This window comes from Phalacrocorax aristotelis, chromosome 2 (assembly GCF_949628215.1).
Source record: "Phalacrocorax aristotelis chromosome 2, bGulAri2.1, whole genome shotgun sequence".
NCBI lineage: Eukaryota > Metazoa > Chordata > Aves > Suliformes > Phalacrocoracidae > Phalacrocorax > Phalacrocorax aristotelis.
In genome coordinates, this window is record NC_134277.1 from 144,132,402 (window position 1) to 144,146,400 (window position 13,999).

Sequence of the window (13,999 nt, forward strand, 5' to 3'; positions counted from 1 at the left end):
AGATACCTAAGACGAGTGGTGTGTGCGGTGACTAGCTAGACTTGTAAACTGAATGTGTCATGTACTGGTTGGAAAAAAGAGTTTGGAAGAAGAAAGATTTGAAATCATCAAGCAAATTAAAAAGAAGTAGCTCCGACTTGAAGTGTTTTATGGAAACTTTCTGATTGCAAGAGCACCTGTTACCATTTTGCCATGCAGGTCTTCTCAAACTTGGTCAAGTCTGTAACCCTGGTATACCTAGCCTCAGTAGAGATTTCGTAGATGTTAAAAGCCAGCTAGCTCTGTGTGTACTAGTTCCAGCCAGGACACCAGCAGGACTTTGGCTGTTGAGTGTTTAACTGCTGAGTGACTATCTCAGAGAGCCAGAAATGAAATTTCCTAACAGCCTTAATTTGTTTTATCTTCTGGGTATATGTAGTGTAACTCCACATAAAGGATCCTGTACTAGTTTTATTCCTACAGGACTCCTTCCTCTGCGCAAAGCTGAGCTACCGTAAGGGTGAATCAGTGTTTTGTAGTGAAGACTTGTAGTAAGTTTACTTCTTGCTGCAGAGTCTGGAAGGTATTTTATGGATAAGGGAAGAAGAGGGGAAGAAGAGGGGAAAAAGAAATCAGTTCTTTATTGAGTTCAATTTCTAGGAATTTTAATCTGAAATTAAACACTTCAATGTGTTTTTCACAAGTGGACACTACATGTTAATTTTACTTGAGGACAAGCTTTTCTAGTTGGATGTATTTCTGGAAGCTCTCACTATCTGTGGTTCACATTAAAGCAATGGGAGTTAGGCTTTTATTTGTCAAGTACTTTGCTATGCTAAACTTTAAAAATTGGCATTCAAACTGACTTCCAGAATTAGTGAATTAATTTTGTATCAGCCTTTCTTTTCAATGATAATTTCTCATCTAAAATGGAGGTGAAGTTGTATATTCTGAAGGTGTTGTGAAGGTATCCTTATAAGTATTTGTGAAGCATTTATATTTAAGAAAGGTGAAAATCATTTGAAAAAATTTATTACTTTTTTTTTCCCCTGAAGATGGATTTGAGTATTGTTACACGATAGAATGCACAATGACATTAAATTATCTTTGTAACATAATAGATACTCGCTGACTAGGGGAGCAGTAACTTGTGGTGTATTTTCTCATAGAATGTGCTTATTTACAGCATGTTTATATAGTTTAAGATTGTATGTGTATGCACAAGAGGACAGAGTACAGGAAGTATTCATTTACGGTGTTTTCCATGGTGTGTTTGTATAATCATTTTTACTGATGAATTGAAATACACACAACATACACATTAATACCACTCAGATCACTAGTCTCCAGGCTGCAACATCTATAAAATTTCAAGCACATGCCATTTATGTGGTGCATGTGCTTAAGGAGTGTGTATCTTTTAAATTCAGACTGCTTATTTTTTCTGTTAAGGTGGCTGGAGCAAGTGGACTGGTGACAAACCTGTTACCTTGTGGTGTATTAGGATATATTCAGAAGGTTCCAATATTAGAAAATGGGACATTACCAGGTGCCTAATGGGAAGCATTATTTCCTTTCAGTCCAGAATAGCCCAATGGATTGTGGTGCTTTTCACCTTGTGGGCACGGGCAGGTGGTGGTTTTTTCCAGTGGGGGTACAGCCCCATATTTATTGTAGGTTTGAGGCAAACACATTTAACTCAAGTAAACTTTTGGTTATTGAATTTTTTTTTTCACTTGGAGTTTCAATTTACATTTCCTGAGTGAAGTCAAGCCTATTAAAAATAATAATTATTTTGACTCTTAGATTGACAGTCATACATGCATCAGCTTTTTGTTTTGTTTTCATACAGGTTTAAATTTTTAGACTAAGAGTAATTTGGACTGGGAGAGGTCTCTGGAGGTGATCTCCAGGAGTCCAACATGCTGCTCAAAGCAAGTCAAGTAGAGCAGGTTGCTCCAGGGGTTGTCTGGTCAAGTGTTGAATTAGCTCTAAGGGTGGAGATTCCATAGAAAACTTTCCCATAGACCTGCTTGAAATTGCCTGTGTTTCGGCTTGTGTCTGTTGCCCCTCATCCCCTCACAGCACACCTTTGACAAGAGTCTGGCTCCCTCTTCTCTGTACCCTCCCAGTAGGTAGCTGTAGACAGCAGTAGGATCTCCTTTTGGATTTTTTCCAGACTGAATGACTCCAGTTGTCTCAGTCTCTCCTGAGAGAGAGCTCATGTGCTCCAACTCCCTAACCACTTTGGTAGCCCTCCAACAAACTTATTCTGGTATGTCCATGTCCTTCTTGTATTGGATACAGTACTTGATTTTAGTGGTTACTGTGAAAAATATATTTGGATGTGTAAAATGCAAATTTTTTCTTTGGAATGGCATAACTTTTTGCTGAGGTGTCTGGCATGACTGAATACATAATAATATATGACAGTGTAAAGGTGTAAAGGATAGCATGAGTTTAGTATGGTGATAGTGCTTTGGAGTGATAAAAGTGTAAGCAAATATTTTATAGACCAAAATGCTTTGACTTTACATATTCTTGTAGTGGGCTGACCCTGGCCAGCTGCCAGATGTTCACCCAATCATTCTCTCACTTACCTTCCTCAGCAGGACAGGAGGGAGGGAATAAGATGGGTCGAGATAAAGAGGAGGAGACCGCTTACCAATTACCATTACGAGCAAAACAAACTCGACTTGGGGAAAATTAATTTAATTTATACAATTAAAATACATTTGGATAGTGAGAAACAAAGACAAGAATCAAAATAACACCTTTCCCCCATGGCCCCTTTTTCCCAGGCTCAACTTCACTCCTTCATTCCCTGACTCTTCTACCTCCCACTCTGCAACACAGGGGGATGGGGAATGGGGGTTTGCGGTCAGCCTCTTAACAGATCATCTCTGCTGCTCTGTCTTCCTCACACTTTTCCCCTGCTCCAGTGTGAGTCCTTCCCACAGTCCTTGAGGAAAAATCTGCTCCAGTGTGGGCTCTCCACAAGGCTGCAGTGTCCTTCAGGGCATATGCGCCTGCTCCGGTGTGGGGTTCTCCATGGGCTGCAGTGTGGATATCTGCTCTGGTGTGATCTCTTCCACAGGCTGCAGAGAAAGACTTGCTCCACCTGGTCTCCTCCATGGGCTGCAGGGGAACATCTACTCCGATGCCTGCAGCACCACCTCCTCCCCCTCCTTCTTCTCTGACTTTGCTGTTAGTATTGCTGTTTCTCACTTCCCCCCCTCATTCTTCTCAACCAGTGTGGCATTTTTGCTCTTTCTTAAGTAAGTTTCCACAGAGGTGTCATCAGCTTGGCCGACAGGCTCAGCTGTGTCCCGCAGTGGGGCCATTGCAGCACTGGCTGGAACTGTGTCCAGCATGGGGCAGCCCTTGTTCTCCCCTCACAGGGACTGCCCCTGCAGCCCCTGCTGCCAGCACCTGGGCACCAACACCTAAGACAATTATGGATAAAAAGTTCATACATGAATTTTAAACTTTGAATAAATACTTTTGAAAATATGAGGATTCATATTATGATGGGCATAAGGCCATGGTATCTGTAAAGTTTGTTACATGTAGATTTGCTTGTTCACGGGGGAGGTAGGAATATGTAAATATGGTAGATAATACATCTGTAATGTAATAATTGCATGTTTTTCCCCCACTTCCCCTAGAACTTAAGTGGACCATTAAATGCTGCAAGCTTCCAGCCCCTGCGGCCTTTACCTTCCATCCGAATTTTAGTGGATAAGGTTAACCTGGAGCACTCGGTGCCGATGTATGCTGAGCAACTGGTGCACATGGTCAGCAGCCTCAGCCAGCCATCTGACAACCTGCTTCATTACTGTTACTCACACTGCTATCTGAAGGTAAAAGAAGGCTTGAGATCTGTTTCTTACTGCAGTGCACTGAGAAAAAGCTAATGTAAGTGTAGATAATCCTAAGTGTTAGCAGGTTTCCTGGGAGAAAGTTTTCAGCTTATCTAAAAGGACATAGAGTAAACATGTTTCACAGAATGTTATTGTTTGGGATTGCTGCTTCTGACCTGAGCCAAACATTTCATAATATGAACAGAGAACTTCACAAGGAAACTACAGACTGAAGCCCCAAAGTCTTTGTGGCAATATTGAGTTAAAATAATTTGGAAAGAAACCTTTCCCCTCTTCTAGGATAATGCTTATAGAATATATAGATCACAGTGAATTACACTTAGAAACTTGATGGGATGTTATGAGAAAAAAACATCACTTCTTAGTATTATTGATAGAGCAAAACCATGATAGTGAAGGTATGCAATCAAAAACGGTTGCCAAAAAATTTTATTTTGTTCATTATAAGAGGAGAAACCTCTGAATATTCTCGATTAAAGATCCGTTATGTGAGAGGAGTTCTTATTGCTGGGGGGACGTTTTAGAAGCTACTGAAAAAATGCTTTGAAATTATTCAGTTGCCATCTGCTGAGACTTTAGTAGAATGAAAAATTGAAATCTCAAGCAGAGTTTTAAAACAGGCCTTCCAACCTTTTAGGATGTGCTCAGGCATTTTGAAAACTTCCAGTGCTATTAAAATGTAAATATTTACTACTACTCCTGGTAATTCTGCAGAATTTTTCCAGTTATCCATTCAATTCTGTGCCAATATCTTAGTAGAGATTAAAACAATTGTATTCTTACTATCTGCATAAAACAAACTCCTTCCCAGAATTGCATGGCAAGCTTTAGGTTTTATGGTTGACATGTTTCCCTTCTGTTGCATTTAAAGTGATTGGGATGACAATATTGTAAGTCATCTGTATGTTTTTTTCAGTTTGAGGGGATTTTTTTCTCTTCAAAAATTTTTAGCAGCTGTTTGATCAGCGTTTGCAAAACGTGGACTTCAATTTTGAGTTTCGTAGGGTTTATTTGCTAGCTTTAATATAGGCCAAAGTGTTTTGTTCTTAGGTGAATGGTGGTACACAGCATGTTTAAAAACTCAACTCTACAACCATTTGTTTTCTGTTTTGAACGGGGAAAAGTCATAAATAATAGTTGTGATGAACCTTTCTTTAGATGCTGTTATTAAGAAAAAAAGTTTTGAAGGGAAGCCTCTCATTTTCTTAAATACAACTTTTCTAGGCCAATGTTACTGTAATTACAAGAAGTGATTTTATTTATCTTATATGAAAGGCAATGTGCAATCTGTGAATTTAAAGGACGTAGAATAATGTATTTTGGTTGATAAATTATAGTGCAGTTTTTTTTTTTTAAATTCAGCGAGTAGTTAACACTTGCTTTGAGTGAAGAAAATATTTTTACATACATTCCTATTGGACCTTATTTTCGGTAGATTTTTCTAGTTATATTTGTGTTTGGGGCAAAAGGAATTATTTATAAATAATACACAGTTTATTTTGTATTTTTTGAGTATATTTAAAAATGTGTTTATTACGTTATGAAAGTAGCTTGAAAGTGATCTAATTGCGATAGTATACCCTTTAACCAACTTAATTTGTTTCAGATATTTGGTTTTCAAGCAGCACTGACTTCTTTGGACAGCAAAGGACTGTACTGCTTCCCCGTTCCAGTTATCCCCTCATTCAGTACCGCTCTTTATGGCAAGCTGATCAAGTTTCCCAAATATTGGTGAGCATTAAGCATGTACAGTGTATTTAAGTAGTGTACTCAACTACTTTTGCATTTCTAATGATTGATTAAAAAATGTCAAGCTCCATATATCTCCCTAAATTCTGTCTTTTCTATCATATTCTGCTATTAAGTCTGTTATAATTAATAGATTTGTGTGTAAGGATAAGTCTTAGTAAACATTTTAGACCCTTGGTTGGTTGAGAGAGGAGGCTGTGCAAGCCCTGTAGTAAATGGATCTCTTGTAGACCTTGTAGAATTCTGTGAACCAGTTTCCACTTTTCCCTGAGTGGGTACAAAAGCTGAAGTTATATACTGATGGCAAGCTTGATGTGTCTATCTGAACAGGTCAGCTCTTTCTGTCTTAAACTCAACCAAATAAAAAGATGGGGGGGGGAAACCCCCAAAACACCTCAAACCCACAAATAGTCTACTAGACACTTATTTCTGTTACTAATTACATTTGGAGGTGTTTTAACATTGTCATGAGGTATTAAGCTGCTTGTTGTAGTTCAGGTTTTTAAATGCAAACTCTTTTGTTCTGTGCTTTATTATAAAATGAGGTCTATAATTTTTTTTTAACTTCCATGTCCTGGAATTTCAGTATTTAAATTTAGCTCTACAGGTAAATCTTGTGATCATAAATGTCAGTGTGTAATAATTGTTATTAATAAATTGTATTTATAAAAACTATTTTCAAGAAAACGTGTTTTAGCTATACTTTGGATAGGACATTAGTTTTCTTTATCCCTCATTTTGAGTAGTAGCTGTCTGTACTACTACTTTATGACTAAATCCATACAAAGAATCTTACATAAAGGGACAAGATAACAGGAAAACAGGTTAATGTGTTCGATGCTTTGGCTTCAAACTGTGTGTTGTGTTGGTGACTTCTAACAGCCATTTGTGAAAGTTCAATGGATTATTAAAAAAAAAGACTGTGTTCATAATGCTACAAAGAGAATATATTAGTTTTTCTCTCACAAGCTGTGATATCATGTTAAATATATGAGGCTTTTAGCATAATCAGCACACCACCAGGTGGTAGCAGCCTAATTGACTTCCTCATATTTTCCATGAATAGTTTACAAAAGTACTAACCTCTTTAAATGAATTGCTGTTCTGTTGCAGCGTTTTGCTAAAAAATAATCAGTATTACCAGGATAACCTATAATCAGCACTAATCAGAGTACTTCAGTCCTCTGGTAGGATTGACAGCCTTTCCTGACATGACCTGACATTTAACACTAAGTTCTGGTTAGTGATCCTTGTTAGTATACTGTGGTAATAAATTAGTGTTTAATGGTAAACTTAAATTTACCTAGTACATTATAGAACCTATTGTTAGTTGTGCAAAACAAACAATTACTTTAGAGATGAAAAATAGATGAAAAAACCCTGTTATCTGACAAGTTCCTGATATTCAAGTGTTAGTGCTTTCTCCTGAGTATGCTTACGCTCTTTTTTGTGTGTGCATGTGCTCAGTGCACTCAGTCTCTTGCTCACTCATGCTTAGTTTCTCGTGCTTTTCCACATGCACTCTTGCATGCTTGCCATCGTGCTCTATCTCATGTGTGCACGGTCTCGTGCTCGCTTTCTCTCATGCATTCTCTGCTTCTCTCTCATGCTTTATATCTTACTCACTTTCTCTCTCTCTTTTTAAAAATCCATTGTATTATGATGCGTGCCCAGATGGAAAACAGAGTATGGTAGGCTAATAACATAGAAAAATAAAAATGAGCAGCAGTTTTGTGGAGTGGAGGCAGGGGAATGGTCCTGTGTTAAAATAGCAAATCATCTATCAGCATTTATTACTAAACTTATGAGACCAACACTTATTGTGGTCTACTGTATTTTAAAATAATTTTAATAGGCTTCTTGTTTTGTGATATTGTATCTTTCTAAATCTTACTTATTTATTAACAGTGTGAAATAATTATATAAAATTAACTTATTCCAACAATTTATCTAAACTAAGCAACACCAATTTGCGGGTAATAAAGTAGAAAAACAAATGAGTACAGCAGCAGCCTGGTTAAATGAAGTGTAGTTTGAAGTGAATAAAACTCCAGATGAAACGCATCAAATAGCACTTGAACTAAATCGAAATCAGCATGAGGACTGAGAGCTTCATTGAAGTCACGCAGTGAGTGAGAATTAGTCTGGTAGGATAACCTGGTAATGTCATTAAACTTAAATTCAGTCCTCCCCCCGCAAATTATACCACCTGCTTTATTTGGATTTTTAGATTTCACATTCCAGAGTTTCTTAAAGTACACACATCTGATGCTACATGTGTTCTATTTCTTCGTAGAAAATATATACCACAGACCCATACCTTTTAAAAACAAAGACATTTTATGAACTGTTATGGAATCCCTCAGGTAGTATGTTTTGAGTTAGCGGTGAAAATCTCAACTTTATTTCTGACATAAATCAGTAGAATAGCTTTCTTTTCCAGTTTCAATATAATAATCTCAAAAAGTATATGGTGCATAAATATTGTAGGAATATTTATTTTTTAGAACTAGTTGATAAACATTGGTAGCACGTTTTAACAGACAAAATTTCAGCAACATCAGTCCAGTAAATTCCAGTAAATAACCATATATGTTACAGGAGTGCTGGTTTTACCTACTAGATTGATGTCTCTTTTAATTTTAGGTAATACACTTTCTTCTTACAAAAGAAATGTGCTCAAGCTCACTGGTTAACTACGTTTTGGACATCTTTTAAGTTGTATAGCTAATCTTTTTTTATAATAAAGTAAAAACATCTGGTCTTTTGTTTTTGTCAAGCATAACAAGATGCAAAATACAATGTTAATGTCAATATTTTACAACCACTTTATGTAGTGTTGCATGCCAGATTGTAAAGCAGCTTTCAAAGCTTTCAGGAGGATGTCTAAAAACAACCGAGAATTAGTAGAATATGGTCAAAAGCCTGGAATGAATGACAAGAATGTTTATTGCCAGACAGAAATCTTCAGAGGAATTAGCTGATTTCTTTTTTCTTTATTTTGGGTACAATGTCTGCGGTAATAGGTGAGGTAATTAAGTGTAAGACACTTTAGTGTTATAATTCTCTATCACACAGTATTGCTTTTTTGTGCTTCTGGAGAATATTAAAGTAACATTAAAGAACATAGATTCTGAATAGCCTTCCTTTATTTTTCTGCTGTTTGGACTGGTAGTGAAGTATGTCGTCATCATGTTTTGCGCTAGGGATTGGTCCATTTGTGTGTGTTACTTTATTGCTTTTTTTCTTTTCTTGACCCATCGTCTCTAAACCCCTTCCCTATGACAAGTGTTCCAGACTCTCGTTTTCCTTTATCAGGTCTATGGGAAGGTTCTCACTTACTGTCTCCCCCTGTGACAGCTTTTGAGACTCTAAACACTGATGGAATAAGGCTATAAATGGGGATGATGTGATCTATCCCTGTGTCCTTTCTGTTCAGCTTCTTGGTCCAGTAGTCTATTTTCAAGGGGTCTGTTTCCATGATAATGAGTCTCTCATTTTCAGACCAGAGCAATAGCTGCTGGTTTGCTGTCTGCAAGGAAGCACCAGTACAGACTTGACAAATAGATGGTCATGTTTAATTTGAGTATGTGAATGAGCCTTTTATGAACAAATTGAGGACCTGCTGGGTAGAACAGTATCCAGGATTTAATGGTCTGCACTTCAATTATTTGAGAGTACAGAGCAGTTCATCGATTGTTCTTGAGTTGTTACTCTGTCAGAACTAAAATCTGGAATAGAAACTTGCAAGTAGATCTAGATAATTACTGGTTAAAAAATATTTAAGAGATTAAATGGTTATAATTTTTGCAAAGATTCTTTCTTTTGAGTTGTTTTCTGCAGATACTGTCTTAGGAAGGAAATTTCAGCCTAAACAGAGGCAGTGTGTTAGTCTTAGTCAAGCAGCTTCTGATCAGGGACAATATGAGATTTGATTTGTGTGGGCATTGTGTCCTTTCAGGCACTCTTTTTTTTTTTTTTTTTTTTTCTTCTTCAAAGAGCAATCCATTATTGACAAAAGCTGACAAAGGTTTAAAATTTGCTCTGCTGTTAGAGGAGGTCACATGTAATATATGCTGGGCATCCCAGCTGCCCAGAGATATGATGGCACTTTTCACTTGGGAAAGCTGTGGACTACAGTCCTGACATAGTTATTTTATTAATATGTGCTCTCACAGTACTGGAAGATCACTACAGAAGTCTAGATGCAGAGATTCTCACATGGAATACATATGTGCAGTTTCTGTAAGCTTTGTTTTTATGAAACCTTAAGAACATATTATATAATATAGCTGTTCGTAATATTTCAACACAGATTTAACTGTGAAGGTAAATATTTACTATGTCTCTAGAACCTGTTACATTTATGTTAAATTGGTGCCTTAGGTTGTAACCTCCTTTTGGCTAACTATTACACAAGGATGTTGAGAAACATAGTTTGCCAGTGATCTGAACATCAGCATTTTGTAGGTTTCTTGACCTGAATTCCTAGCTTTTTTTTTGACTTTGTCACTGTGTAGTTGCCAAGTGGTTGCTTTGTGCACATAATTTAGTTTAACTCTTTTAATTAATAACTTTAATATTTACATTACAAAAACTGAGGATTCTAAAGACCTTGTGTTATTACTGTTTAGATTTCTGCTTAAACCTTTGTTACTGTAAGGTTGTTAGTATTTTTATACAGCTTTACTTCCATTTTCTTCCATCATGTATCCTTTACAAGGCAAACATCCCTCTCAATCAAAGCCATGTAGTGGTATGTAATACAACTGTATTCTTATTGATAAAATTCATCATTAGACCCCTTACACAATCCACTAAGGTCATTATAAGCTCCTATATGAGTTGTGAAGTGTACCTGCTCATCTCCTTTATGGGTCATCTTGAAAATCCTGTGTGCATTTAATGGTGTCACAATGAATTGACTGGAGTGAGAGCAATTCATGTTGATCCACAAGCAGTGTGGTAGATGAAGATCTGGCTTCTTGCAGAGTAAGAAGTTCTTTAGCAAGGAAATTAGCCCCTGCTGACATGGCCTTTACCAAAAAGGTACTACTGTGATGACAGTAGGAGATTTTAGGATTTGCTGCTCGCTGAAGAGAGCATTAAAAGTGTATAATGGGGGATCAAGTCAACTCTCTCTTTGTTACTTTTTTGATTGAAACATCTTTGCAGGGCATGTCCAGTGGAGTAATGATGTTTAGAACTAGAAATTACAGTAGATTTGTGAGCTTCAGACTCATGAGATGTAGCCGTCATGCAGTTCCATGCAGTTGTGCTAGTAAGAGGCAAGCGGACCCTGCTGGCAGGAAACCAGAGCCAGATATCCACAGACTGTGAACATAAGATCATAAATCTACGAAGTTTTCTAATAAATTGACACTTGGGCCTTGATTTTGGCAGCCTGTTTTATTGACTAGTCACAGTAAATCAAGAGTAATGTCAATTTAGACTGGATGTGGATTGTGTTTCACATGGGCAGTTGAGGGGCATGCTCGGTTCCTGGGTCAGAAGCAGAAACAGGTTGAAAACACATGAAACTAATTTTGTAGCATTCAGTTGTGACTATTAGTTATGTCAGTAATTGGATATAACTGCCAGATGAAAATTCAGGGTATCCTTCGAAACAGAAAAGATCTGAGATTGCATGCCTGAACAGATGCCATCAGCGTATGGGTTCAGAGAGAGTTTCAGCCACATCAGCATCATGTGAGTTAGAGCTAGCACATGTGAAAACCTGCTTGAATTATTGAGAAATGCCAGTGATATGGGCAGTGCAAAACCAGACAGAAAGTCATTCTCTTGGGCTCTGGAGAGGTGGTTGTGTAGAATTGCCTCAGACGTGAACAATCAGTCTAGGGAGTAGTCTGGATTGCTTCAGCGTTGTGTACTTCTCTGCCATTGCCTAGAAAATGTACCGAAGAATATAATACTAAGATTTTTTTTTTTAATTTACTGGTAGCTCTTGTCATTCTGGCTTTGTGAGCAATGAATTTTGACCCTTTCAGAAGTTTGGTTTACTGCACATCTTTGTGTCTGTTTGAATATTAGGTATGTCAATATATAATAGCAAATTGTGAACAGCAGTACAGGGTGATTTAACACTTCGTTTTAACAGAGGAATGATTTTTCATTGATAATGTGGTTTAATATATCTTTCATTATAAAATTCAAGTAGGCCATGCTTGTATATAAGGATGAAGATCCTTGAGGAACTTGCGTGGAGCATTTTTTTATTCTGCAGTGATATTAACGTATCAAGTTTCAACATGAACATTTTGGGCCAGTTTTCAACTGCATTCTTCTGGAAGGAGCTGTTGTCAGTTACCAAGAACAACCCTCTGTCCAGGAGGGCTTTTGCATTCTGAGTACATGACTTGCAACTTGATTAGTGTGGCTACAAATTAACTTCAGTTGGAAACCTCCAGTTTAATTTTTTTTTTTTAATCAAGTCCAGATCTAATGTTACTGCTTCTCAGCAGATGTGGCAGGCAGCATTCAGCAAATCTGTTAAAAGTGCACTTTTAATCAATGTAAATTGGAAGCAGTTGTATTTTTTTTAGTATTGTCCATGAGGAGGAATTTCAGCAGAGTTGACAATAAAGGATGGTCATCTGTAGTGTTTCCAGTGTAGTTATTTAGACTAATTAATTGTCAAGTCTCTTCAGTGAAAGTCAATTAAGCCTATTAACTAATATCTGTCCAGGGAAAGTGATTGCACATGGTGAATACTTTATCCTGGTTGTTGTAACTGTTGCCATCAGTATTTGCTGGGATTTGTACTAGAAACAATCAAATGGTATTTATTTCAAAATTTGTAGGATTTTCAGGGTTAAAGCCACATTTTGCTTTACTTGAGACTGGGTAAAGGTATGAAAAACTCATTGTCTTCAAGCTGAAGTGCTGATATACAGCATAAATAGAAAGAAAATTTGAATCTCTAATATATATTCCTTTTGTACTGGATGTATTTGGAAATTCTGTTTTTCCAACTTAATGTTACCATTATCTGGAGAAAATATCTGGTTAGGGTTTTAAGTGATATTTTATGGAGCTTTACCCATGAAAATTCTGGCCAGAAAGATCCACTGGTGGCCATTCTTCATACACAGTGTTTGTCCTTTATTTTTCCAAACCTTAGCCTGCAATTTGGTGGCTTCCCCCCCCCTCCCCCCAGACATATCTGTGAACCAAAGAGAAATAGTCTCTGAGCTGGCATCTGTATTACTAAATAAAACATTCCAGACAACCATCTCTGTCCCTGAGGCCTGGAGGCCTCTTATGGCACAGTTCACATCCACATGCCTACCTGTAGCTTTCCCTTACACTCCCAAACGGAGGGGGAAAAAATATGCTAAGAAGGATATGGTCAGGCCTCAGTCTGGGGACAGCTTCTGGCATGCTTGGTCCTTTTGGCGTTTTTTGAGAAAGCACTGGCTGCTCTGGCCTGAAACTGGCAGGGAGCAAGCTAACAGGGGGACAGTGTGCACAGCCACAGACCACTACTGCACCCTGTGCCTGGCCTTCCTTAGCTGGCAAATAAGGACATAACCTGCTTGAAACTCACACCCTGAAACTGAAGGGCATGGAGTTCAACTGTGGTGTCATCCTGCTAGCCACCCCCATTCTAATGTTGGTTATTACATAGGATTCTGAAGGAGTGTTAGAGCTGCTCTCCTACCTTTCACCCTTTTTCTTTGCAGCTTTTTTTTAAGAAAATGCTATGGGAGTTGACAGGATTTTAAAAAGTTTTAAAAATTTGTAGTTGTTGAATGCAATAACCTGAAGAAAAAGCTAGCTTGTCTTTCATGTGTTAGGACTTTTAGTATAGTTCCCTTTAGAATTATGTTTCTGAAATTGTATTATTCATTTTGTATGCTAAATAATCCTTCTTCACCAAAGCAGTGTGTTTTAAAGGCTTCTTGAATAAGCTATATGCCTATTGAATAAGCTGTATAGAATTGCTGACTTTGTTTATTGTTTTCTGGTTACCTTCGTTTATGCTTACGGAGGATTGTTAAGTTGCTGGACAAGCTGTAGCACATCCTTCTTTTCACTCTGCAGAGTTCCACTCTTGAGTGGTAAGCTTCATTTCCACCTGGAGTGAGGTACCAGAAACTATAGTCTTAAATTATGCACCTGTTTTCACAAACATGTTAACGTGACGTTCAGTTGAATTTGATAACCATGATAAACAGTGACTAAAACCAATTTATTAAAAAACTAAAAGCTGTCTATATCTTCACTTGGAACAACAAATAAACCACGTATAAAGGCTTATGTGCGTGTTCACCTGTTCAGCTGTCCATAATAGCTTAGCAGCTTTACTGCATCTGTGCTTATCTCTAGGTAGGAAAGCACACTGTCCTGTGTCCAGTATCATTTAT

General features: G+C 37.5%; 1 protein-coding gene across 5 annotated transcripts in view; it reads left to right on the forward strand.

Annotated features, from left to right (window-relative positions):
* VPS13B (vacuolar protein sorting 13 homolog B) overlaps positions 1–13,999 on the forward strand; it is a 486,846-nt gene that overhangs the window by 91,142 nt on the left and 381,705 nt on the right. For all 5 annotated transcript variants that reach the window (XM_075085497.1, XM_075085494.1, XM_075085496.1 and 2 more), the window contains exons 15-16: positions 3,648–3,842; positions 5,470–5,594. In XM_075085497.1, the coding sequence (XP_074941598.1) occupies positions 3,648–3,842; positions 5,470–5,594 (320 nt within the window). The remainder of the gene's footprint in view (positions 1–3,647; positions 3,843–5,469; positions 5,595–13,999) is intronic.